At 47.2% G+C, this 26,607-nt stretch overlaps 1 protein-coding gene across 5 annotated transcripts in view; it reads left to right on the top strand.

The window, feature by feature from the left end:
* The window catches only part of LOC127580343 (semaphorin-3A-like), a 271,887-nt gene that overhangs the window by 228,989 nt on the left and 16,291 nt on the right, over positions 1 to 26,607 (top strand). For all 5 annotated transcript variants that reach the window (XM_052033670.1, XM_052033668.1, XM_052033671.1 and 2 more), the window contains 2 exons: positions 2,872 to 3,029; positions 24,973 to 25,040. In XM_052033670.1, coding sequence (XP_051889630.1) covers positions 2,872 to 3,029; positions 24,973 to 25,040 — 226 coding nt within the window. The remainder of the gene's footprint in view (positions 1 to 2,871; positions 3,030 to 24,972; positions 25,041 to 26,607) is intronic.

Below are 26,607 nucleotides of genomic sequence, written 5' to 3'. Positions count from 1 at the left end.
AAAGCATTGTCACGTGTAGTAACGATAGTGTGGCTGGATGACTGTTACCGGTGGGCTCACTACATGAGCCCCTGATTTCTGTGATTTCATTGATGATTTAGACCTCAATGTAGAGGGCACGATAAAAAGTCTGCTGATGATGCAAATATTGGTCATGTGGTTGACAGTGAGAATTGGGCGGAGATGGTCTGGTCAGGTGGACAGACACCATAGATCCTTAGAGGTAGCAGGACAGCCAATAAGGTGGTTAAAACAGCACACAAGATGCTTTTGTTTATTAGCTGAGGCCCAGAATGTAAGAGCAGGGAGGTAACACTGGATCTGTATCCAACAGTTAGACCACAGGCTGAGAACTGTGCCCAGTTCTGAGCACCATGTTTCAGGAAAGATGTGGTTACAGTGGGAATTTACCAGGACAGTACTGGGACTGGCAGGTTGTAGCTAGGAGGGAATTCTGGATAAGGCAGGGCTGTTTTCTTTGTAAGAGAGGTTGAAGGCAGTTTTAGGGGAAGTGTTGGAAACAGATATGATGGTGATGTTTAAGAAGCATTTAAACAGGCACACAAACAGGTGGGGAATGGAGGGATATGGGCCATGAGCAGGCAGATGGGATTAACTTAATTTGGCATCATGGTCAGCACAGACATCATGGGCCGAAGGGCCTGTTCCTGTGCTGTGCTGTGTTCTATGTTAAATAAAGTGTTTAAAATTATGTTGGAACCCAATGGAGTCAATCGAAAGGATCCATTTCCCTCAGCTAGTGACCAAAGCGCAGGGGACTGAGATTTAAAGTAAATGTTAGCAGCTTAGAGGAGAGATGAGGAATTTCTTTTTCACCCTGATGTTGCAGGTAGGGGGCTCCTTAAGATGCAAAGTGAATGTAGCTGAGGGACGAAATGAAAGAAGCAAAAGTTTGCTTATTGCGGGAGTGCTGTAATGTTTCAGGGATAAGGGTAGTTAAAGTTAAGGGGAGGCTGGAGACCACTGATGCAGGGAGGTGATGTTTACAGAGGAAGCTTGAAACGATGTTGTTGTTGCTGTGAACGGACATTTGGCGAGGAGGGGAAGGACATGCTGCCTTTTACTTCTGATTCATGCAGAGGTTCACAGGAGCTGGAACGTGTTTAACATTTTGTGCAACACTTACTGCAAGTTTGTTTGTCAAAAAAATGTATAATTGTTGAGAGAAGTGCTGTAATGGTAATATTTGAGAGAGCAGTTTATTAGCTCTACTTAATGCGCCTGTTCACGGATGACGTGAACTGTGCTCAGTTCTGGTCGCCTCACTACAGGAAGGATGTGGAAGCCGTAGAGACGGTGCAGAGGAGACTTACAAGGATGCTGCCTGGAATGCGGAGCATGCCTTATGAAAGCAGGTTGAGGGAACTCGGCCTTTTCTCCTTGGAGTGACGGAGGATGAGGGGGGACCTGATAGAGGTGTATAAGATGATGAGAGGCATTAATCGTGTAGACAGTCAGAGGCTTTTCCCCAGGGCTGAAATGGTGGCCACAAGAGGACATAGGTTTAAGGTGCTGGGGAGTAGATATAGAGGAGATGTCAGGGGTAAGTTTTTTACTCAGAGAGTGGTGAGTGCGTGGAATGGGCTGCCGGCAACGGTGGTGGAGGCGGATATGATAGGGTCTTTTAAGAGACTGTTAGATAGGTACATGGAGCTGAGTAAAATAGAGGGCTATGGGTAAGCCTAGTAATTTCTAGGGTAGGGACATGTTCGGCACAGCTTTGTGGGCTGAAGGGCCTGAATTGTGCTGTAGGTTTTCTATGTTTCTATGTTTACTGTCCACTACTGACCAACCACACTGAGGTCCTGCAGGGCCGTCTAGCTTGGGTATGGGGGAGATTTCCTTCCCTGGAGGAGCTAGTGAATAAGGTGGGTTTTCACAACTGTAAACAGTAGTTAAGAAACCACAGAGGCTGGAAATCTAAAGTATAAACTGAGAGTGCTGGAAACACTCAGTGGTCAGGCAGTGTCTGTGGAGAGAGAAACGGTGAATGTTTCTGCAGTGTTGACTGTCTCACTTTCCACAAGGTGCTGTCACCTAGTGAGTTATTTTGTCAGATTTCCAACACTCACAGTTTTTGTTGAACTTTAAGGTTGGCTGAATGTTTGGTTACATGAAGGGAAGGAAGCAGAATGGGAGTTGGGATGGTGCTTTGGAACACAAGGCATAGGCCACTCGACCCCTCAAACCTGCCCCACCATTCAATGTGATTACAACTGATCTATGCTGGCCTCGACTCCTCTTCTATGCCAGATAATTCCAATTATCTATCCACAGTACCTTCACCTTAAATATTAAACTAAATATATGGAATGATCTGACCTCCACCACCCTTGGGGGCAGAGAGTTCCAGAGATTCACCCCCTCTGAGAGAAGAAAGTGCAACACGGACCTTGGGGAAAGGAAACAGTAAAGAATGCAAAATGATGAAACCAGGCCAAGTTCACTTTACGATGTGCGTTGTGAATTTTAATGTTTCATCACTGAAGTCTCACTCATTGATGTGAGATGTATGATTGACCTGTCGGGCTCCACGATGAGGTCCCTGACACACTGAGTGTTATTCTGGCTCTTGTACATTGTGAGCCACACCCTGCTAACAGAAACACACAGTGAAGGAATGAAGTAAAATGTTTGGTTAACTCCAGACCTTGAACTGGAGTTGGGTGACTTCCTCAACCTGATGCAACATGGAAAATATTGCTGAAAATTCCCATAATAATGGACTTAACTCACTGGTTTGGCCTCTTACCACTGATCCAAAGATGAAGTGGAGACAAAATCTCGTTGACAACCTGCCTCCAACCTCCTGTGAACAGCTCCTGTAAATGCTTCCTCTTCTGTTGACAGCAACAGCTGTATATTGGCTCCACCATCGGGGTGTCACAGCTCCCACTGCACCGTTGTGATGTCTATGGGAAGGCTTGTGCAGAGTGCTGCCTGGCCAGGGACCCCTACTGCGCTTGGGATGGCTTCTCCTGCTCCAGATATTTCCCTGCCGCCAAGAGGTAAGATGGTTTACAGATTTCCAGTGGTGACACCTCTGGCATTGAGATGGTTTGTTCCTGGGCTGGTGTGAGGAGTAACCCCTCCCAGTAGGAACCCTCCATCAAAGCGGTGAATATTTCTGAGGCTTGTGGAACAGCTTCAGTTCATTCAACCACTTGTTCCTCCGCGGTGAGATAACCACTTGCAGTCTGGATCTTCTCCAGACTGATGGAGCCAAGCTCCTTATGTTCACTGTATGAATGTGACATCATCAGTCAGCACGTTCTCGCACCCTCCGGCAGTCTACTGCTGGGGAGTCAGTGTTCATTCCTTTAGGGGAGCTGACTCATCATTGAACTTTTCTGTGTTGTCTCCTTGCTCTGCGGTTGCACCAGACCCCAGACTAACCCTCGCTTGAAACAAGAAACATGAACAAAAATCTCTCTCTTTTTGGAGACCCAAGAGACTGCAGATGCTGTAATCTGGAGCAACAAATAATCTGCTGGAGCAAGTCAGTGGGTTGAGCAGCATCGACAGTCTCTTGTGCCAACACTGACTATTCCTTCCCCCCCACAGATGCTGCTCCACCCGTTGAGTTCCTCCAGTAGATTGTATGGTGGTATTGGTATTGGTATTGGTTTATTATTGCCACTTGTACCGAGGTCAAGTGAAAAACTTGTCTTACAAACCAATCGTACAGGTCAATTCATTACACAGTGCAGTTACATTGAGTTAGTACAGTGTGCATTGATGTAGTACAGGTAAAAACAATAACAGTACAGAGTAAAGTGTCACAGCTACAGAGAAAGTGCAGTGCAATAAGGTGCAAGGTCACAACAAGGTAGATCGTGAGGTCAGAGTCCATCTCATTGTATAAGGGAACCGTTTAATAGTCTTATCACAGTGGGGTAGAAGCTGTCCTTGCACTCTGAATTTTAGTTTGGATTTGGAAGATATTTAGCCATAGTTCTATGATGAATTATCAATGATTATCCTTTGCAAGTGTCTGGAAGTTTAGGGGTCCTGCCTGACTGTGGAATCCCTGAGCTTCCTGGCTGTGTTGTGCGCCAGCAGTTTCCCAGCTACACCTGATGTCAGACTCCATGTAGGGTCCAACAGCTGAGCAAAGACCTGCTCAACTCCCCAAGGGTTCTGTCCACTTAAACTATGCTAAGTAAGGCCAGAGACATCTGAAATAGTGAGGGAGAGGCAAGGTACAAGGACATTTACAAAACTTATATTTGCTTGAAATTGTAATTGTTTAAAAGTGTTGTTGGTGTATTTATGGGATGTTATGTGTAATTTATTTTTACGTCTGAACTTTGTAATTGATCTTACTGTCTTTAGGCTCTCTCTGGGTTAGCCAGCATGGCTGCGACATGGATTAGCTGCAGCCAAAGTTCTTTCGGTAGCTGTGTGGGTAGGGTTGGCGCTGACCCAACCTTGTGACAGGATTACATCGCACCATGTCCTGCCGCCAAGGGATTTGGGTTCCATACCCCAGCAAAGATCAGCAGTGCAGAGGAAGGGTCTCCACCCGAGACATCGACTGTCCATTTCCCTCCACAGATGCTGCCTGACCCGCTGAGTTTCTCCAGCAGTTTGTGTGCTGCTCCAGATTCCAGCGGCTGCAGTCTCTAGTGTTGCCTCGGCATTATTTCTGCTCACTGCTGACAGACAGTTCCACAAGTTTCCGCAGGAAAGCACTGAGCTCCCTCAGGGTTGGAGAAGAATTTCTGAGCAGTCTTTCTTCCCGAATCAGCCAAGGCTTCTTGAGTCTGTTCATGTGGGTCTGCCAGGGGAGTACATGGTGTAGTGAGTGGGGCTGTGCTGCCCAGCTCTGAACCACTGCTATTTTCCTGCTGGCAATATTTTACGTTTGTTTGTCCCTCTTCATATTCTCCCTCCATAAGATGGTATCTCATCAGCCCACTAATGCCCCCATCCTGTTAACCTCCTTCACAGACAAGCCTCACATCCGGTAACCTATGTGTAACAGACATTTCCTCCAACTACTTTCTGCTAATTTGTAACTCATGGCCCCTGCCATTTGAACTCTTTGTCACACTGAATAATTCACCCAGACCAAATATGTCTGATCTTAACTTAATCTTAAAAAAAATCAACCATCAACCATTTAAATTGGAGCAGTCTGCCTCACTAGAGAGCCTGGTGCCTGAGGGACTTTGTTCCAGGCCGATGCTGTTCGAACCAGTTAATGCAGAAAAGCTTCATCTTCATTTTGGCCTGTGTTTTGTTATCCAGTGTGGCTCATCGGGGAACTTGTTTTGTGTGATGTACAATGTTTACGCTTATCAATGCAATGACATGGATGGTAATGTTTATGGGATGTCTGCATCTCTTAGCTGGTTAATGGTTAGATCAGCCTGCATGGTCACAGAGAACACTGGGCTGATGTTCCAGAACTGGCAGGGACATGGGCAACGTAACGTCCCTGAGACTGACAGTAACCTAGGCTTGTGCATGAGTGCAGAAATTCTGAAGGCGCTGTTGGCCGTTGGTGGAACGCTTTGTGAATGGACCTTGTTAAAATCTGCAGGAAGACATGACAGAGAGTGAGGCTGAGGCAATAACCCGGGGTTTCCCCCGAGAATCTGTCCGAGCAGCTGGAGCCAGGTTAGTCCCAGAGCAAAAAGATAGAGGAGAATTTACGCACGAGGGCATTAACATTTTACCTTTAATACTTCAATATTTCAATTGTATTTTTTCCAATTTACTTGTAATTTTTAAAACATTTTAATATTTTTAAATGGCCCGAATACTCTTGAAACACACAAAAGCATTTAATTGCTGTTGACAGAACACAAAGCAGATGGGCGTTGACCTGCTATCATGTGAACATGATGGGAGCTGGAGTCAGTACCGGCCCCTCACTGCCTCCCCGTTCACCAGGATCGAGGCTGATCTTCCACCTCCGCATCATCCTCATGCCCCTCGCTTCCCTCGTGCCCAGAAATCCACTGATCTCTGCTTTGAATGAACTTAACAATCCTCAGTCCTCCGGACAGGAGAATTCCAAAGATTCACCACACTCTGAGGAAAGAAATTTCTGCTGATCCCAGTCTTAAAAAGTTCCCCTTCTGTTCTCAAACTGTGCTTCCTGAGCCAGCGTAAACACCCTCCCTGCACCCAGTCTGTCAAGCCTTTTTGCAATTTTATGAGCTAGAACATGGAACGTACAGCGTGGAACACGAAACATAGAACATAGAACCCTGTCTGTGCCGACCATGACAGCAGTCCAAACTAATCCCATCTGCCTGCACATGGTCTCCATCCCTCCATTCCCTGCACGTCTGTCTAAATGCCTCTTAAAGATCACTGTTGTATCTGCTTCCAACACCCTTGGCAGTGGCTTCCAGGTAGGAGATGGTAGAGCAGATACGATGGTGATGGTTAGGGGCGTTTAAAGAGATACAGGCAGGCAGGGAACGAGGTTCCAGACACCGACCCGGAACGTTCTGCCGGGTGATATGGTGGAAGATGTCCTCTTATTCTTCCAAACTCGCGAATACAGTCCTATCAAAACAATTTCTCCTCGTGTGGCAAACCCGCCGTCCCTGGAACCACTCTGGTCAAACCTCACTGCACTCCCTCTATTTCAGGAACATCTTTACTAGGGTAAGGAGACCAAAGGTGTCCACAATACTCCAGGTGTGTTCTCACCAAGGCCCTGTATGATAACATACACTCCTGCAGTCAAACCTTCTCACAATAAAGGCTAATATATCATTTGCTCTCTGCTGCCTCGGTATGTTGGCCTTCTCGACTCACTCAGCTTGTATACAATGTGCATATCCCCCCTGAAGCCCCTTTGCTTACAACATCGTCTGGTTTAGAACATAGAACATAGAAAAACTACAGCATAATTCAGGCCCTGCGGCCCACAAAGCTGTGCTGAACATGTCCCTACCCTAGAAATTACTAGGCTTACCCATAGCCCTCTATTTTACTCAGCTCCATGTACCTACCTAACAGTCTCTTGAAAGACCCTATCATATCCGCCTCCACCACCGTTGCCGGCAGCCCATCCTCCGCACTCACCACTCTCTGAGTAAAAAACTTACCCCTGACATCTCCTCTATACCTACTCCCCAGCACCTTAAACCTGTGTTCTCTTGTGGCCACCAATTCAGCCCTGGGGAAAAGCCTCTGACTATCTACCCTATCAATGCCTCTCATCATCTTATACACCTCTATCAGGTCCCCCCTCATCCTCCGTCTCTCCAAGGAGAAAAGGCCGAGTTCCCTCAACCTGCTTTCATAAGGCATGCTCCGCATTCCAGGCAGCATCCTTGTAAGTCTCCTCTGCACCCTTTCTATGGCTTCTACATCTTTCCTGTAGTGAGGCGACCAAAACTGAGCACAATACTCCAAGTGGGGTCTGACCAGGGACAAATACCTCACAATACCTGCAACAATACCTCACGGCTCCGAAATTCAATTCCCCGATTGATGAAGGACAATACACCATATGCCTTCTTAACCACAGAGTCAACCTGCGCAGCCGCTTTGAGCGTCCTATGGACTCGGACCCCAAGATCCCTCTGATCCTCCACACTGCCAAGAGTCCTACCATTAAGACTATATTCTGCCATCATATTTGACCTACCAAAATGAACCACTTCACACTTATCTGGGTTGAACTGCATCTGCCACTTCTCAGCCCAACTCTGCATCCTATCTATGTCACTCTGTAACCTCTGACAGCCCTCCAAACTATCCACAACACCCCCAACCTTCATGTCATCTGCAAACTTACTAACCCACCCCTCCACTTCCTCATCCAGGTTGTTTATAAAAATCACAAATAGTAAGGGTCCCAGTACAGATCCCTGAGGTACACCACTGGTCACCAACCTCCACTCAGAATATGACCCTTCAACAGCCACTCTTTGCCTTCTGTGGACCAGCCAGTTCTGGATCCACACTACAATGTCCCCTTGGATCCCATGTGTCCTCACCTTCTCCATAAGCCTCGCATGGGCTACCTTATCAAACACCTTGCTGAAATCCATATATACTACATCTACTGCTCTCCCTTCATCGATGTGCTTAGTCACATCCTCAAAAAATTCAATTAGGCTCGTAAGGCAGGACCTGCCCTTAACAAAGCCATGCTGACTATTCCTAATTATTTTATACCTCTCCAAATGTTCATAAATCCTGCCCCTCAGGATCTTCTCCATCAGCTTACCAACCACTGAGGTAAGACTCACCGGTCTATAATTTCCTGGGCTATCCCTACTCCTCTTCTTGAATAAGAGAACAACATCCGCAACCCTCCAATCTTCTGTCTCCATGGACGATGCAAAAATCATCGTCAGAGGATCCTCAATCTCCTCTCTCACCTCCCACAGCAGCCTGGGGTACATCTCATCCAGTACCAGCGACTTATCTAACTTGATGCTTTCCAAAAGTTTCAGCACCTCTTCTTTTCTAATATCTACATGCTCAAGCTTTTCAGGCCACTGCAAGTCCCCACTACAATCCCCCACATCTTTTTACGTGATGAATACTGACGTAAAATATTCATTAAGTACCTCTGCTATTTCTTCCGGATCCATACACACTTTCCCACTGCTGCACTTGATAGGCCCTATTCTTTCGCATTTCATCCTCTTACTCTTCACATACTTGTAGAACGCCCTGGGGTTTTCCTTAATCCTGCCCGCCAAGGCCTTCTCATGTCCCCTTCTGGCTCTCCTAATCTCTTTCTTAAGTTCCTTCCTTTCAGCCCTGTACTCCTCCAGATCTCTAACATTACCTAGCTCTCTGTACCTTTTGTATATTTTATTTTCCTTTTGACTAGATTTATTATAGCCTTCGTACACCACGGTTCCTGTATCCTATCATGACTCCCCTGTCTCATCGGAACATGTCTATGCAGAACTCCACACAAATATCCCCTGAATATTTGCCACATATCTTCCGTACGTTTCCCAGAGAACATCAGTTCCCAATTTAATCTTCCAATTTCCTGCCTGAGTCAAGAACCCTTCCTGAACACACCTAACAAACTCCACCCCATCTAAACCCCTCACTGTTTGGAGATGCCAGTCGATGTTTGGGAAATTAAAATCCCCCATCACAACAATTCTGTTATTCTCACACCTTTCTAGGATCTGCTTCCCTATCTGCTCCCCAATAACCCTATCACTATTGGGCAGCCTATAAAAAACACCCAGTAAAGTAATTGACTCTTTCCTGTTCTTAACCTCCACCCACAGAGACTCCGTAGACAATCCCTCCACAACGTCCACCTTTTCCGCAGCTGTGACACTATCTCTGATCAACAGTGCCACTCCCCCACCTCTCTTGCCTCCCCCGCTGTCCTTCCCGAAACATCTAAAACCCGGCACTTGAATCAACCATTCCAGCCCCGGAGCCATCCAAGTCACCATAATGGCCACCACATTATAGCTCCAAGTATGGATCCAAGCTCTAAGATCATCCGCCTTGTTCACAATACTCCTTGCGTTAAAATAGACACATCTCAAGCCTGTCTGAACACGTCCCTTCTCTATCACCTGCCTATGGTACTTACTCCTAGCCTCCTCTATTTGAGCGCCAAACACCCCTTCCCCAAGTCTCTCCGGTACATATCCCACCCCCCAACAGTTCTAGTTTAAACTCTCCCCAGTAGCGTTAGCAAACCTCCCCGTCAGTATGTTGGTCCCCCTGGGTTTCAATTGCAACCTGTCCTCTTTGAACAGGTCATACCTGCTACAAAAGAGGCCTCAGTGATCCAGAAAACTGAATCCCTGCTCTTTACTCCAATCCCTCAACCACACATTTAACCTCCTCCTCATTCTGTTCCTATACCCACTGTTGCTTAGCACAGGCAGTAATCCGGAAATTACTACCTTTGAGGTCCTGCTTCTCAACTTCCTTCCTAATTCTCTATAGTCTCTTTTCAGGACCTCAGTCCTTTCCCTACCTATGTCATTGGTACCAATATGTACCACGACCTCTGGCTGTTCTCCCTCCCCCTTCAGGATATCTTGGACGCGATCAGAAACATCCCGGACCCTGGCACCTGGGAGGCAAACTACCTTCCGAGTTTCTTTCCTGCGTCCACAGAATTGCTTGTCTGCCCACCTAACTATAGTCCCCTATCACTAGTACCCTCCTCTCTCCTTCCCTACCCATCTGAGCCACAGGGCCAGGCACTGTGCCAGAGACACTGTCACTGTTGCTTCCCCCAGGTAGACTGTCTCCCCCAACAGTACTCAAGCAGGAGTACTTATTGTCAAGGGGTACAGCCACAGGGGTTCTCTCTTGTACCTGACTCTTCCCCTTCCCCTTCCCCTTCCCCCTCCTGACTGTGACCCAATTGCCTGATTCCGATGGTCCCGGTGTGACCACCTGCCTATAACTCCTCTCTATCACCTCCTCACTCTCCCTGACCAGACGAAGGTCATCGAGCTGCATCTCCAGTTCCCTAACACGGTCCCTCAGGAGCTGCAGCTCGACACACCGGGTGCGGATGTAACCTTCCCAGAGGCAGGGAGACTCCGGGAACTCCCACATCTGACACCGAGTACAGGAAACTGCCCTCATACTCCTTCCTTAACTCAAGTCACCTACCTTTGCTCGCCCCTTGAGCCGAAGCCCCTTGAGCCAAAGCCCAGAACACTCTGCTCCCTCTCACTCCGCTGCCCACTCCGACGCTGCCCGCTGGATACGGCGGTTGGCTTTTTAAACTGCCAGTGCCGTGCCTGCACAGTCCAGCCCCCACTCTACCACTTAAAACTTTTACACCCTTATAAAAGTACCTTATAAAAACACTAACCCTAATAAATTACAACCCTATTAAACACTAAGCCTTATACTTAAAATCCTAATAAAAAGATAAAGAAAAATTTATCTGCTCCGAAGTCCTCCGGAGCGAAACCCACAAAGCCTCCGAAGTTTTTTTCTTTATTCCGTCCCCGCTTTTTAAACTGCCCGCGCTGTCATCAACAAACTCAGAAGCATGACACTTGTCTCCTCAGTTCTGAGACAGACTGTGAGTGGCTGGGTCCAACCTCCGATCCCTGTGGAGCCCACAAGTCACATCCTGTTCATCCAACAAAGATCCATTTATTCTGCCCTTTGCTTTTTGTCCAATAACTGATTCTCAATCCATGGTAGTACCTAGCCCTAACTCCATTTGTTTTCTACCCTTGTTGACCGACCTCCTGATCTTATCAAAAGCCTCCTGGAAATCCAACACCACATCCACTGTTTCACTCTGGTCCACTCGACCAGTCACCTCCTCAAACCACCCAGCAGTTCACTTTCTGCTACGGAGTCTCTGTGGGTGGAGGTTAGGAACAGGAAGGGGTCAATTATTTAACTGGGTGTTTTTTACAGGCAGCCCAGTAGTAACAGGGATATTGAGGAACAGATAGGGAAGCAGATCCTAGAAAGGTGTGAGAATGACCTACGAATGACCTACGAGATGCAGTTCGATGACCTACGTCTGGTCAGGGAGAGTGAGGAGGTGATAGAGAGGAATTAGAGGAGGTGATAGAGAGGAGTTAGAGGAGGTGATAGAGGAGAGTTAGAGGAGTTAGAGGAGGTGTTAGAGGAGGTGATAGAGAGGAGTTAGAGGAGGTGATAGAGGAGAGTTAGAGGAGGTGAGAGGAGAGTTAGAGGAGGTGATAGAGGAGAGTTAGAGGAGGTGATAGAGAGGAGTTAGAGGAGGTGATAGAGGAGAGTTAGAGGAGGTGATAGAGGAGTTAGAGGAGGTGATAGAGAGGAGTTAGAGGAGGTGATAGAGGAGAGTTAGAGGAGGTGATAGAGGAGTTAGAGGAGGTGATAGAGAGGAGTTAGAGGAGGTGATAGAGAGGAGTTAGAGGAGGTGATAGAGGAGTTAGAGGAGGTGATAGAGGAGAGGTGGTCACTGGAAGTTCACTTTCTATTACTGTCCTTCATTGGGGGGTGGGATCCGAACTGGAGAGACTGGGGAGGAGGTGTTTGGCTCTCAAATAGAGAAAGCTAGTAGTAGGTACGATAGGTGGGTGATAGGGAAGGGACGTGTTCAGACAGGCCTGAGGTGAGTCTGTTTTAACGCAAGGAGTGTTGTGAACAAGGCGGATGAGCTTAGAGCTTGGATCGATACTTGGAGCTATGATGTGGTGGCCATCACGGAGACTTGGATGGCTCCGGGGCTGGAATGGTTGCTTCAAGTGCCGGGTTTTAGATGTTTCAGAGATGACAGGGATGGAGGCAGGAGAGGTGGGGGAGTGGCACTGTTGATCGGAGATAGTGGCACGGCTGCGGAAAAGGTGGACGTCGTGGAGGGATTGTCTACAGAGTCTCTGTGGGTGGAGGTTAGGAACAGGAAGGGGTCAATTACTTTACTGGGTGTTTTTTATAGGCAGCCCAATAGTGACAGGAATATTGAGGAGCAGATAGGGAAGCAGATCCAAGAAATGTGTGAGAATAACAGAGTTGTTGTGATGGGGGATTTTAGTTTCCCAAATATCGATTGGCATCTCCAGACAGTGAGGGGTTTAGATGGGGTGGAGTTTGTTAGGTGTGTTCAGGAAGGATTCCTGACACAATATGTAGATAGGCCTACAAGAGGAAAGGCTGTGCTTGATTTGGTATTGGGAAATGAACCTGGTCAGGTGTCAGATCTCTCAGTGGGTGAACATTTTGGTGATAGCGATCATAATTCTATCTCCTTTACGTTAGCACTGGAGAGAGATAGGAACAGACAGACGAGAAAGGTGTTTACTTGGAGTAAAGGGAATTATGAGGCTCTCAGGCAGGATATTGGAAGATTAGATTGGGGATCAGATGTTCTCTGGGAAAAGTATGGAAGAAATGTGGCAAATGTTCAGGGGATATTTGTGTGGAGTTCAGCATAGGCATATTCCAATGAGACAGGGGAGTCACAAGAGGATACAGGAACCGTGGTGTACAAAGGCTATAATAAATCTAGTCAAAAGGAAAAGAAAAGCTTACAAAAGGTACAGAGAGCTTGGTAACGTTAGAGATCTGGAAGAGTATAAGGCTAATAGGAAGGAGCTTAAGAAAGAGATTAGGAGAGTCAGAAGGGGACATGAGAAGGCCTTGGCAGGCAGGATTAAGGAAAACCCCAAGGGATTCTACAAGTATGTGAAGAGTAAGAGGATGAGATGCGAAAGGATAGGACCTATCAAGTGCAGCAGTGGGAAAGTGTGTATGGATCCGGAAGAAATGGCGGAGGTACTTAATGAATACTTTATGTCAGTATTCATTACGGAAAAAGATGTGGGGGATTGTAGTGGGGACTTGCAGCGGTCTGAAAAGCTCGAGCATGTAGATATTAGGAAAGAGGAGGTGCTGAAACTTTTGGAAAGCATCAAGTCAGATGAGATGTACCCCAGGCTGCTGTGGGAGGCGAGGGAAGAGATTGAGGAGCCTCTGACAATGATTTTTGCATCGTTGATGGAGACGGGAGAGGTTCCGGAAGATTGGAGGGTTGCGGATGTTGTTCCCTTATTCAAAAAAGGGAGTAGAGGTAGCTCAGTAAATTATAGACTGGTAAGTCTCACCCCAGTGGTTGTTAAGCTAATGGAAAAGATCCGGAGAGGCAGGATTTATGAACATTTGGAGAGGTATAATATGATTAGGAATAGTCAGCATGGCTTTGTCAAGGGCAGGTCCTGCCTTACGAGCCAGATTGAATTTTTTGAGGATGTGATTAAACAAATCGATCAAGGGAGAGCAGTAGATGTAGTGCATATGGATTTCAGCAAGGCATTTGATAAGGTACCCCATGCAAGGCTTATTGAGAAAGTAAGGAGGCATGGGATCCAAGGGGGCATTGCAGTGTGGATCCAGAACTGGCTGGCCCACAGAAGGCAAAGAGTGGTTGTTGAAGGGTCGTATTCTGAGTGGAGGTCGGTGACCAGTGGTGTACCTCAGGGATCTGTACTGGGACCCTTACTATTTGTGATTTTTATAAACGACCTGGATGAGGAAGTGGAGGGGTGGGTTAGTAAGTTTGCAGATGACACGAAGGTTGGGGGTGTTGTGGATAGTTTGGAGGGCTGTCAGAGGTTACAGAGTGACATAGATAGGATGCAGAGTTGGGCTGAGAAGTGGCAGATGCAGTTCAACCCAGATAAGTGTGAAGTGGTTCATTTTGGTAGGTCAAATATGATGGCAGAATATAGTCTTAATGGTAGGACTCTTGGCAGTGTGGAGGATCAGAGGGATCTTGGGGTCCGAGTCCATAGGACGCTCAAAGTGGCTGCGCAGGTTGACTCTGTGGTTAAGAAGGCATATGGTGTATTGTCCTTCATCAATCGGGGAATTGAATTTAGGAGCCGAGAGGTATTGTTGCAGCTATATAGGTCCCTGGTCAGACCCCACTTGGAGTACTGTGCTCAGTTCTGGTCGCCTCACTACAGGAAGGATGTGGAAGCCATAGAAAGGGTGCAGAGGAAATTTACAAGGATGCTGCCTGGAATGCGGAGCATGCCTTATGGAAGCAGGTTGAGGGAACTCGGCCTTTTCTCCTTGGAGAGACGGAGGATGAGGGGGACCTGATAGAGGTATATAAGATGATGAGAGGCATTGATCGTGTAGACAGTCAGAGGCTTTTCCCCAGGGCTGAAATGGTGGCCACAAGAGGACATAGGTTTAAGGTGCTGGGGAGTAGGTACAGAGGAGATGTCAGGGGTAAGTTTTTTACTCAGAGAGTGGTTAGTGCGTGGAATGCGCTGCCGGAAACGGTGGTGGAAGCGGATATGACAGGGTCTTTTAAGAGACTGTTGGATAGGTACATGGGCTATGGGTAAGCCTGGTAATTTCTAGGGTAGGGACATGTTCAGCACAGCTTTGTGGGCCAAAGGGCCTGAATTGTACTGTAGTTTTTCTATGTTCTATGTTCAAAGGTTAGGCTGCATTTAGAGTATTGCGTGCAATTCTGGTCACCTCACTACAGGAAGGATGTCGAGGCTTTAGAGAGGGTGCAGAGGAGGTTTACCAGGATGCTGCCTGGAAATGAGGGCATGTGCTATCAGGAGAGGCTGGACAAATTTGGGCTCTTTTCTCTGGAGCAGCAGAGGCTCTCCAGTAAGTGTTTTACTGAGAGATTGGTGGATGCCTGGAATGCGTTGCCTGATAGGGTGGTGGAGGCTTATTTATTGGGGCCTTTTAAGAGGGGCTTGGATGGGCACATGAATGAGAGGAACATTGGGGCTAGGTAGGAGGGAATAGCTATGTCGGCACAATATTGTGGGCCGAAGGGCCTGTTCTGTGCTGTACTGTTCTGTGTTCTATGTTCTAAATTCATGTTGACTTTGCTCAGTCTTGTTATTTGTTTCAAGGTGTTGTGTCTCTACATCCTTCACCATAGATTCCAGCATGTTCCCTGCCACTCACATTAGTCTAACAGGTGGTCGTCTCCTGTTTACCCTCTACCCCCAATCCACAGGGACAAGTCCAGAGTCTCCAGAACCCTTGAAGCTGATATCCAGAGCATCCACTATCACCAATGCCACCTCTTTAAAAACTCTGGGATGTGGATCATCTGGTCCTTGGGATTTATCAGCTTTTAAGATCACCAACTTTGCCAGTAATTTGACTAATACCTGGTTGCTTCACTTCCTTATTTTCTCTTGACCCTTGATTCTTGAATATATCTGGCAGGTCTTTGGTCATTGTTTAGTTCCTCCGCCATTTCCTCATTCCCCGTTATAAGTTCTCCTGCCTCTGTCTGTGAGGAGATGCACGTGTCCTGGCCCATCCTTCCCTTTTTGTGCACTTATGAAATTTTTACAGCTGGTCAAACCTTCTCTGCTCCTATTGTGGGTGGGGCTTGTTCCCCTCCCACTCCCACTGATGTATCCCATTGGCAGAAGTTTATTGGGTGAATCACAGACAGCAGGAAATTCTGGGCCATTACATCTCAGTAAATCCTTGTTTCAGCTCCTCATAAATGGTTCGTACCAGGATCTTTTCTTTTTCAATCTTTTTATTAGTTTTCAAATTAATACAGATTGATATATAGCATCAATATTTATACATGTAATACAAAGAGATCAGGATAACAATCATAGCATATATAATCATAAAGAACAATAAAATATAAAAAAAACTGTAGATCCAACAATCTCTTAATAAATGAATATAATATAAGAGAAAAGAAAGAAAAAGATTTATTATATAAATTTAAGAAAAAAACCCAAATCAGTAAAAAAAATTATAAACAATATAAAGTAAACAAAAAAAACTTTTTTTAAAAAAACAAACAACAAAAAAAAAGAGAAAAAAAAACTGGGCTAAAATTTCTCAGTAGAAACAGAGCAATATTATGTCATCAAGTCCGTTCCTCCAAGTTGGAAAGTTATTGAAAGGGGATCTACATCATGTGAAAATATTGAATTAATAGACTCCAAATATCTTCACATTTAAGCGAAGGATCAACAGTACCTCTCCTAATTTTTTCCAAGTTTAAACATGATATAGTTTGAGAAAAGGTTCGTACCAGGATCTGAATCAGGTTTATTATCACTGACTTGTATGTTGTGAAATGTGTTGTTTTACGGCAGCAGTACAGTGCAAAGATATAAAATTACTTCTAATTACCTTCTGATCAACAGAAATAAATGGTTAAACAAAGGCACACGAGACATTTTCCCCAAGTGCAGCACCATCCTACTGCAGCTCAGTAAGGGCGGTCTGAGGCTGAGACAGGGCTGCTCGGATATCACAGCCCAGTTCAGGCAGCCGATCTCCTGTGTTCCAGCCGCCAGCCGTGCCTTTCACTGAGCTCGCGAGATTCCACCGCAGCTTCAGAAGTGGATTGTGTTAGAAATGTGTTGAGGACATCTGAGTGCGGAAATAAGAATTCTGTCACCAGCTTGTGAGCCACAAATTGCCTTTAAGGAGCTCCATATGTGTAAACACCTCGCTGCACAATGAGTTCCTACAGATGAAGGGCTGCTAGCTGCAACACTCTGTGCTGGCTGGTGTTCTCCCTGACCCTGACCCCAAGTCCCATGGGTGGGGGAGACATTGTCAGGTCATGACTGACATCTGCTGGAGGGTTGCCAGGAGGGGTGGTGAGGCGGTGGGGTGAGGGTGTGCATGGGGTGGCGGCAGATATCATACCCAATAGTTAGCGGACCAGTGGTTGAGGAATTCCACCAATGTTGAGTTCACTCACTCACCGCAGGGGTGCTGGCTCCATTGCAGGTCTGTCGAGAGATTGGGAGGGTGCTGATGTACCAGGGGCTGGTCCAGGGGCTGGTGGGTGAGAAGTTGGGAGGGTGCTGATGTACCAGGGGCTGGTCCAGGGGCTGGTGGGTGAGAGGTTGGTACCACACCTGACAGTAGAGGAGAGGGAGAGGGGTGAAGATGGTGGGGGTGGGGTGTGTGTTACAGAGTCACAGAGCACAGAAACAGGCCCTTCAGCCCAACTGGTCTGTGCCGACCTAGATTTTCATCTCAGCCAGGCCCATATCCCTCTAAACCTTCCTATCCATGTACCTGTCCAGGTGCCTTTTAAATGTATTTAATATACCTGCCTCACCCACTCGCTCTGGCAGCTTGTTCCATAAATGGACCACCCTCTTGGTGAAGAAGTTGCCCCTCAGGTTCCTATTAAATCTCTGCCCTCTCTATGAGAGGAGAGGTCTCTATGCCCCCTTGTTCTTGATTCCCCAACCCTGGGTGCTGGTGGTGGGAGGGAGGGGCTGTGGGGTACTGGGTAGTTGTGGGGGGTAAGAGAGTTGGGGGTGTTGGTGGACAGATGGGGGGTGGGTGTAGTGCGGAAGAGGCTGGAGGAGTGGGAGTGAATGTGGGCAAGGGGTTGAGGGTTTTTAGCAGGAAGAGGTTTTGTCCCCTTCGTGAATAACTGCAGAATGCCGTGTCCTGGCTCTTCCTGTGGAAGTCGCGGAGACCCCACACGTCAACAACTCTCGTCCTCAGCATGGACAAGTTGGGCCGTATGACTCGATGACTAACGAATTGGACCTGTCGGAGTGAAGTTGTTTTGTTGGGAAGTTGAACAAGTGGCAGTAACCTTGTGCAGGCACTCACCCTCTCTCGCTCACACGGCAGAAGTTCAGATACAATGTCGTTCTGTGATTCTGCTCCACACCTATCACCAGCTGATGGTCACACAACAACCCTTTGCCAGTGGAAGCAAATCTTGCTCTCTCTCATTAGATATCTTGGATACCACGCAGTTGACCAGAAGATACAATTTCAAGGAAACAAATATATCCGTCCTTGATGTTAAACAGTGATCTAAATATATTCTGGGATAACAGAAAGCAGATGAGTTCGGAAGTGAAGTGCATCGAAACAGATGCCAGGGAAGGATTGTCTGAATGACTGCCAACAACAGATATGTGATGCAGGATATAGAGAATACTTACCTTATACTGCAAGTATGTGCAGTTTTATAAAAGGAGCAGAACAAGATCATGGCTTTAACATTGCATGTAATGAAGGCCAACAATTAAATCCACCTGTCATCTGAAAGATATCTTCACACGATTGACACCAGGCTTTAGATACCTCTGTTTCACTTCAATTTCCAGGTCAATGAAGAAGCTCTGAACATGGTGATTACTGAAAGGCTTGGCACAGATTATTCCCACTTCCTGGATGTTGCTGTACTTACAGACAATGTGGAAACCTTCCCTGCTTTTATGTTGTGTGCACTTCAATCATGACAGTTCAGCAAGTAGCTCAGCTGGGCAGAGGCCTAAGCTGTGCCTCAGCCCCGGTGTGTGTGTTTGACCCCAGTGTGTGTGTTAACCCCAGTCTGTGTGTTTGATCCCGGTGTGTGTGTTTGACTCCAGTGTGTGTGTTTGACACCGATGTGTGTGTGTTTGACCCCGGTGGGTGTGTGTTTGAACCCGATGTGTGTGTTAACCCCGGTGTGTGTGTTTGACCCTGGTGTGTGTGTTTAACCCCAGTGTGTGTGTTTGACGCCGGTGTGTGTGTTAACCCCGGTGTGTGTCTTTGGTTCGTGTTCATCTCCTGGCAGTGGTACTTAAATGACTTCACTGACTGTGGGAGCACCTTCACCAGAGGGACGGCAGTGCTCAGAGAACAAGGTGACCACCACCTTCCCACCTTCTCAGCAGCAGTGACTGCTGCTCTGGCCTGGCCAGCTCGCCTGAAAAATTAATCATGAGTGAGAAAGGTTTTATTTAAATTGCTGAAGCAACTTAACTTGAATCACAGAGAGGTTTAGCTTGGAGGAGTCCATTTGGGTCATTGGATCTGTACTAGCTCTTTGAAAAAGGATGGACACACCAGAGACTGCAGATGCTGGAATATGGGGCAACACACAATGTGCTGGAGGCACTCAGCGGGTCAGACCCAAAACATCGACACTTTCTTTCCTCCCGCAGATGCTGCTTGACCCGCTGAGTTCCTCCAGCACATTGTGTGTTGCTCTTTGAAGGAGATCTTCAATTAATCCCTCTGCACAGCTCCTGAGCCGAGCTTCCCCAGGGTGAGATCTATCTCTTTAAACTTCCTGCGTACGTTGATTGGTTTCCTGCTGTTGGATCAAGCAGAGCTCTTGTTTAAGAAGAACATGTGATGTGCAGACAGAGGGAGGGTGTAGAGGTGGGGGACCGGGAGCAGGAGTGGGGGAGACACAGTGGTGCAGCAGGTAATGCCACTGCCTCACAGTCTCAGAGACACGGGTTCAATTCACACCTCAGGCACTGTATGTGTGGAGTTTGCACGTTCTCCCTGTGACTGCGTGGGTTTCCTCCAGGTGCTCCGGTTTCCTCCCACATCTACGTGCAGTTTGGTAGTTTCCTAGATTCATAGAGTTACACAGCATGGAACAGGCCCTTCAGCCCAACTCACCCATGTTAGCTAAGGTACCCATCCACGTTAGTCCCATATACCCGCGTTTGGCCCCTATCCCTCGAAACATTTCCTTTCCAGGTACCTGTCCAAATATCTTGGTGTAGATTAATTGACCACTGTAAATTGCCCCTGGTGTGTAGGTGAGTGGTAAAATCCTGGGGGAGCTGATGGGAATGTGGGGGAACAAGTTGACAGGAAAATTAGTGAGGACCAGGCTTGCTCTGTGACCCGGCATAGACTTGATGGGCCAAATGGTCCTTCTAAGTCATTAGGAAATATGGGAAGTGGGAATCTGTTCCCTGAGGCAGATTTGAGATTTCTGAACAGCCGATAAAATGTTACAAGAAATCAGTTCCAAATGTGACTTTCCTTCAAACTAGTTTGTTTAAATTGGTCATTTCAGTCTTTCCAAGATTTAGGCAGCATTTGTCTTTGCATTCAGATTTGCACGTCCACTGGGGTTGATTTTGGAATAGCTTTAGGGTAAATCATCAAGCCTTAATGTGCAGAGGGAGACCATTCAGCCCTTTGAGACTGTGCATCTCCTTAGAACAGGCGGTCCAATTAGTGGCACTCTGCAGCTCGTGCCCTGCAGCATGATACATTTCACAAGTAGATTTCCAATTTCCACAATGTAATTCTCAACACACCAACCCTAATTTTCTGGAAAATTCATTACCTGGATTGAACTTGAATTTAGCGACAGAAAGCAAAAGTAAACAGAGAATGAAACATTTCTCAGCGGATAAAGTTTTGCAGGGATTCAGTCTGCAACTATTCAGAAGTGTTTTGTGGCAGAATATTTGAGATATAAAGTTAACTGATGTTAGAAAACAATGGGACCAGGTATATGATATGAATGGGAATACTAACCTTTAAAGGGAACTAGTTGCATGAACCAATGGACTGGGGAACAGTCTGCGCAGTTTAACACGCCTGGATTGAAGGTTCTGAACATCATTGCAGATCACGTCAAAGATTGCCACATTTTCACAGCTGATCAGTCACAGAGGTGAGAAGAGTAAACATCTGGGTGTGTTCACTCACACTTGCTGATAGACATTAGTCAATGCCAAATGTTTCAGATTATAGCACGAGCCATGATCAGGGAGGGACCTCAAGGTCAGTGACATGGGTGAACTGCTTAATTCTATATGTGAGGTGATATCTGAAACATCCTCAGGGTTTCTCAGCTTGGTATTGTTATTGTCACTTGTACTGAGGTACAGCGAAAAGCTTGTCTTACAAACTGATTGTACAGGTCAATTCATTACACAGTGCAGTTACACTGAGGTAGTACAGAGTGCATCAATGTAGTACAGGTAAAACAGTAACAGTACAGAGTAAAGTGTCACAGCTACAGAGGAAGTACAGTGCAATAAGGTGCAAGGTCACAACAAGGTAGATCGTGAGGTCAGAGTCCATCTCATTGTATAAGGGAACCGTTCAATAGTCTTATCACAGTGGAGTAGAAGCTGTCCTTAAGTCTGGTGGTCCAAGCCCTCAGCCTCCTGTATCTTCTACCCGATGGAAGAGGAGAGAAGAGAGAATGTCTCGGGTGGGTGGGGTCTTTGATTATGCTGGCTGCTACACCAAGACAATGAGAGGTAAAGACAGAGTCCAAGGAGGGGAGGCTGGTGTTCGTGATGCGCTGGGCTGTGTCCACAACTCTCTGCAGTTTCTTGCGGTCCTGGGCAGAGCAGTTGCTGTACCAAGCTGTGATACATCCAGATAGGATGCTTTCTATGGTGCATCGGTAAAAGCTGGTGAGAGTCAAAGGGGACAAACCAAATTTCTTTAGCCTCCTGAGGAAGCAGAGGCGCTGGTGAGCTTTCTTGGCTGTGGCATCTACGTGATTTGACCAGGACAGGCTGTTGGTGATGTTCACACCCAGGAACTTGAGGCTCTCAACCCTCTCGACCTCAGCACCATTGATGTAGAAAGGTGCATGTACATCGCCCTCTTTCCTGAAGTCTGTGACCAGCCCTTTTGTTTTGTTGACATTGAGGGAAAGGTTGTTGTCATGACACCATTCCACTAAGCTCTCTATCTCCTTCCTGTACTCCGACTCATTGCTGTTTGAGATACGGCCTACAATGGTGGTATCATCTGCAAACTTGTAGATGGAGTTAGAGCAGAATCTGGCCACACAGTCGTGAGTATATAGGGAGTAGAGTAGAGGGCTGAGGATGCAGCCTTGTTGGGCACCAGTGTTGAGAATAATCGTGCCAGAGGTATTGCTGCCTATCCTCACTGATTGCGGTCTATTTGTTAAAAAGTCAAGGATCCAGTTACAGAGGGAGGTGTTGAGTCCCAGGTCTCGGAGTTTGGTGACAAGCTTGCTTGGAATTATTGTAATGAAGGCAGAGCTGTAGTCAATAAACAATAGTCTAACGTAGGTGTCTTTACTGGCCAGGTGCTCCAGAGCTGAGTGTATGGCCAGGGAGATGGCATCCACTGTAGACCCGTTTCGGCGATAGGCGAATTGCAATGGGTCCAGGTTGTCTGGGAGGCTGGAGTTGATGCAAGCCATGACCAGCCTCTCAAAGCACTTCATGATGGTGGATGTCAGAGCCACTGGTCGGTAGTCATTGAGGCATGTTACCTTGCTTTACATTGATACCGGGATGATAGTGGTCTTCTTAAAACAAGAGGGAACCTGAGCTTGAAGCAGGGAGAGGTTGAATATGTCCACAAATGCTTCTGCCAGCTGATCAGCACAAGATCTGAGCACACGGCCCGGGTCACCATCTGGAAGACTGATCTTACATCCTCCACTGTGATCACAGGTTCAGCTGCACTGGTGGCTGTCAGGGTGGATGGTGACAATCCACTTCCCTTCTGTTCAAAACGCGCACAGAATGCATTAAGTTTATCCGGAAGGGATGTGCTGTTGTTAACCATGTAGCCTGACTTCATCCTGAAGACTGTTATGGCATGTAAGCCCTGCCATAACTGACGGCTGGTCAGGGACTCTCCTTTTGAGTTGGTATTGCCTCTTGGCATCCCTGATAGCTTTCCCAAGGTCATACCTCGATTTCTCGTACAGATCAGGATCACCAGATTTGTGTGAAACAGTCGTCTCCTTCAGTAGGGAGTGAATTAATGGTTTCCTGTTTGGGAACACCCGGATTGTCCTCTTTGGTACACAGTCTTCCACACACTTGCTGATAAAGTCTGTGATGGGGTGGCATACTCATCAAGGCTGGCAGCTGAGTCTTTGAACATTGACCAGTCCACTGTCTCAAAGCAGTCACGTAGGAGCTCATCTGCTTCCTCAGACCAGCACTGCATGACTCTCCATACTGGATCCTCCCGTTTTAGTTTCTGTTTGTATGCAGGGAGAAGCAGCACAGCCTGGTGGTCTGATTTCCCAAAGTGAGGACGAGGGGTGGCTCGGAAGGCATCTTTGATGGTTGTGTAGCAGTGGTCAAGGGTCTCCTGAACCACCCTAGCAAACCTGGCCACAAGGATATTGGCCCTCCTCAAGTTCGGGTGTAACCCGTCCTCTCTGTACAGGTCAAGGGACTGGTCCTGCTGCTCAGAAGGGAAGGGAGGAGAAGAGGAAGTCAGTAGTGATAGGGGAGTTGATAGTCAGGGAAACAGATAGGAGGTTCTGTGGCAGTGAGCATGAATCCCGGATGGTATGTTGCCTCCCAGGTGCCAGGGTCTGGGATGTCACTGATCGGGTCCACAGGATTCTAGAGCGGGAGGGAGAACAGCCAGAAGTCGTGGTTCATGTTGGTACCAGTGACCTAGGTGGGAAGAGGGATGAGGTCCTGAAACGTGAGTTTAACGAGCTAGGCAAAAGGCTGAAGAACAGGACCTCAAGGGTAACAATCTTGGGATTGCTGTCAGTGCCATGCGATAGTGAAGGTAGGAATAGGAGGAGATGGCAAATAAATGCGTGGCTGAGAAGTTGGTGCAGGAGGGAGGGTTTTAGATTTTTGGATCATTGGGATCTTTTCTGGGGAAGGTGGGACCTGTACAGAGAGGACGGGTCACACCCGAACTTGAGGGGGAGGCCAATATCCTTGCGGCCAGGTTTGCTAGGGTGGTTCAGGAGGGTTTAAACTAGATTGCGAGGGGGAAGGGAACCAGAGGGGTAGGTCAGAGGAAGAAGGGGATGGGGAAAAGTCAGATCTGACAGGTAGAGGGGCTTTGAGGAAGGAGAAGCAGAGTAACAGGCTATAAAAGTAGTAAGGTGGATGGGCTAAAGTGCATTTACTTGAATGCAAGAAGCATCAGGAATAAGGGAGATGAAAGAGCTTGGATAAGTACATGGGACTATGATATTGTGGCTATTACAGAGACATGGCTGACACCAGGGCAGGAATAGATATTGAATATTCCTGGTTTTCAGTGTTTTAAAAGGGATGGAGAGGGGAGAAGAGGAGGAGGGGTGGCGATACTGTTACAGCTTCAGAAAGGGTAGATAATGCAGAAGGATCCTCTCTAGAGTCAATATGGGTGGACGTTAGGAACAAGAAAGGGGCAGTTACCATCCTGGGAGTATTCTATAGGCCCCCCAGTAGCAGTAGGAATACTGAGGAGCAGATTGGGAGGCAGTTTTTGGAAAGATGTGAAAATAACAGGGTTATTATAATGGAAGGCTTCAACTATCCAAATACTGAATGGCACTTGCTTAGTGCCAAAGGTTTAGACGGGCCGCAATTTGTTAAGTGTGTCCAGGACGGATTCCTGACGCAGTATGTAGACAGGCCGACTAGAGGGAATGCCATATTAGATCTAGCTTTAGGGAATGAACCGGGTCAGGTGACAGATCTATCGGTCGGTGAGCATTTGGGAGACAGTGACCATTGCTCCATAACCTTTAGAATTGTCATGGACAGGGATAGAAGTAATTGTTCTATGTTCTATGTTCCATGAAATTGAAGTTCACGCAGTGCGACCAGACTCTCTCCAAGTTTGTTTTCCTCTAAAAAAGACTAACATTAGAACATTTCACAAAAGCTGTGGTCCACATCCGCAGCCAGGACCTCTGATCTCGGAGTGTGTGATTTCCAGAGCCTGTGACTGAGGCAGCTAATCTAGTGTTGCCCAGGATCAACAGGGAGAAGTGTCTTTAACTCACACTAATCCTTCCTGTTTCAGACGTACAAGAAGACAGGACATTAGAAATGGGGATCCCCTTACGCAATGTTCCGACCAACATCACAATGGTGAGTAGACACAGAACCCCCCACTCCCACCTTAACCTTCTCTCCCCACCTCTGATCAATGTGTTCATTGAATGCAATGATGTATGTCGGTGACAGTGTATGCCAGATTTCCCACACACACTGTGCATTACCGAGATAACCGACTGGAGACGCTGCAGTCTTCAGCTCTGGGGCAGAAACCCTGAAGCTGGTTAAGAGTGCTGGGCAGTACCACGTCCCAACTACTGCAGACACACAAGGATCCATGGTCCTCTCTCTGCCTGAGAACAGAGAACACTACAGCACAGTATGGGCCCTTCGGCCCACAATGTTGTGCCAACCTCATGGAGCACCACAGCACAGAAACAGTCCCTTCGACCCATCTAGTCCATGCCAACCTGATCTTCTGCCTAGTCCCATCTACCTGCACCCAGACCCTATCCCTCCAAACCCCTCCCATCCATGCACCTATCCAAACTTCTCTTAAATGTTACAACTGAACCCGCATCCACCACTTCCACTGGCAGCTCGTTCCACACTCGCACCACCCTCTGAGTGAGGAAGTTCCCCCTCAGATTCCCCTTAAATATTTCACCTTTCACCCTAAACCTATGACCTCTAGTTCTAGTCTCACCCAGTCTAAAGGGAAAAAGCCTGCATGCATTCACCCTATCTATACCCCTCATATAAATAAATCTACTCCACGATCAATTTAACCTTTCCCTCCTGGACAGCCCATAACCCTCCATTTTTCTTACTTCTATGTGCCTATCTAAGAGTCTTAAATGTCCCTATTGTATCAGCCTCGACCACCACCCCAGGCAGTATGTTCCAGGCACCCACCACTCTCTGTGTAAAGAACCTTCCTCTGACATCTCCCCTGAACAGTCCTCCTCTGACCTTAAACGGATGCCCTCTGGTATTGGCCATTGCCGCCCTGGGGAAAAGGTGCTGGCTGTCCACTCTGCCTATGCCCCTCATAATCTCACATACCTCTACCATCACCTCTCATCCTCCTATGCTCCAAAGAGAAAAACCCTAGCTCGCTCAACCTTTCCTCATGAGACATGTTCCCTAATCCAGGCAGCATCCTGGTAAATCTCCTCTGCATTCTCTCTAAAGCTCCCACATCCTTCCTATAATGAGGCAACCAGAACTGAACACAATACTCTAAGTGTGGTCTAACCAGAGATTTATAGAGCTGCGACATTACCTCGCGTCTCTTGAACTCAATCCCTGAATAATGAAGGCCAACACACCAGACACCTTCATAACCACACTATCAACTTGTGTGGCAAATTTGAGGGATCTATGAACTTGGACCCCAAGATTCCACTGTTCCTCCACACTGCTAAGAATCCTGCTATTAACCTTGTACTCCACCTTCAAGTTTAGTTTTCCAAAGTGCATCACTTCACACTTTTCCAGATTGAACTTTATCTGCTACTTCTCTGCCCAACTCTGCATCCTGTCTATATCCTGTTGTAACCTACGACAACCTTCCACACTATCCACAACCCCTCCAACCTTCGTGACATCTGCAGACTTGCTAACCCATCCCTCCACTTCCTCATCCAAGTTATTTGTG

Source organism: Pristis pectinata, chromosome 19 (assembly GCF_009764475.1).
Source record: "Pristis pectinata isolate sPriPec2 chromosome 19, sPriPec2.1.pri, whole genome shotgun sequence".
NCBI classification, from domain to species: Eukaryota; Metazoa; Chordata; class Chondrichthyes; order Rhinopristiformes; family Pristidae; genus Pristis; species Pristis pectinata.
This window is presented reverse-complemented; position numbering and strand designations above follow the sequence as displayed.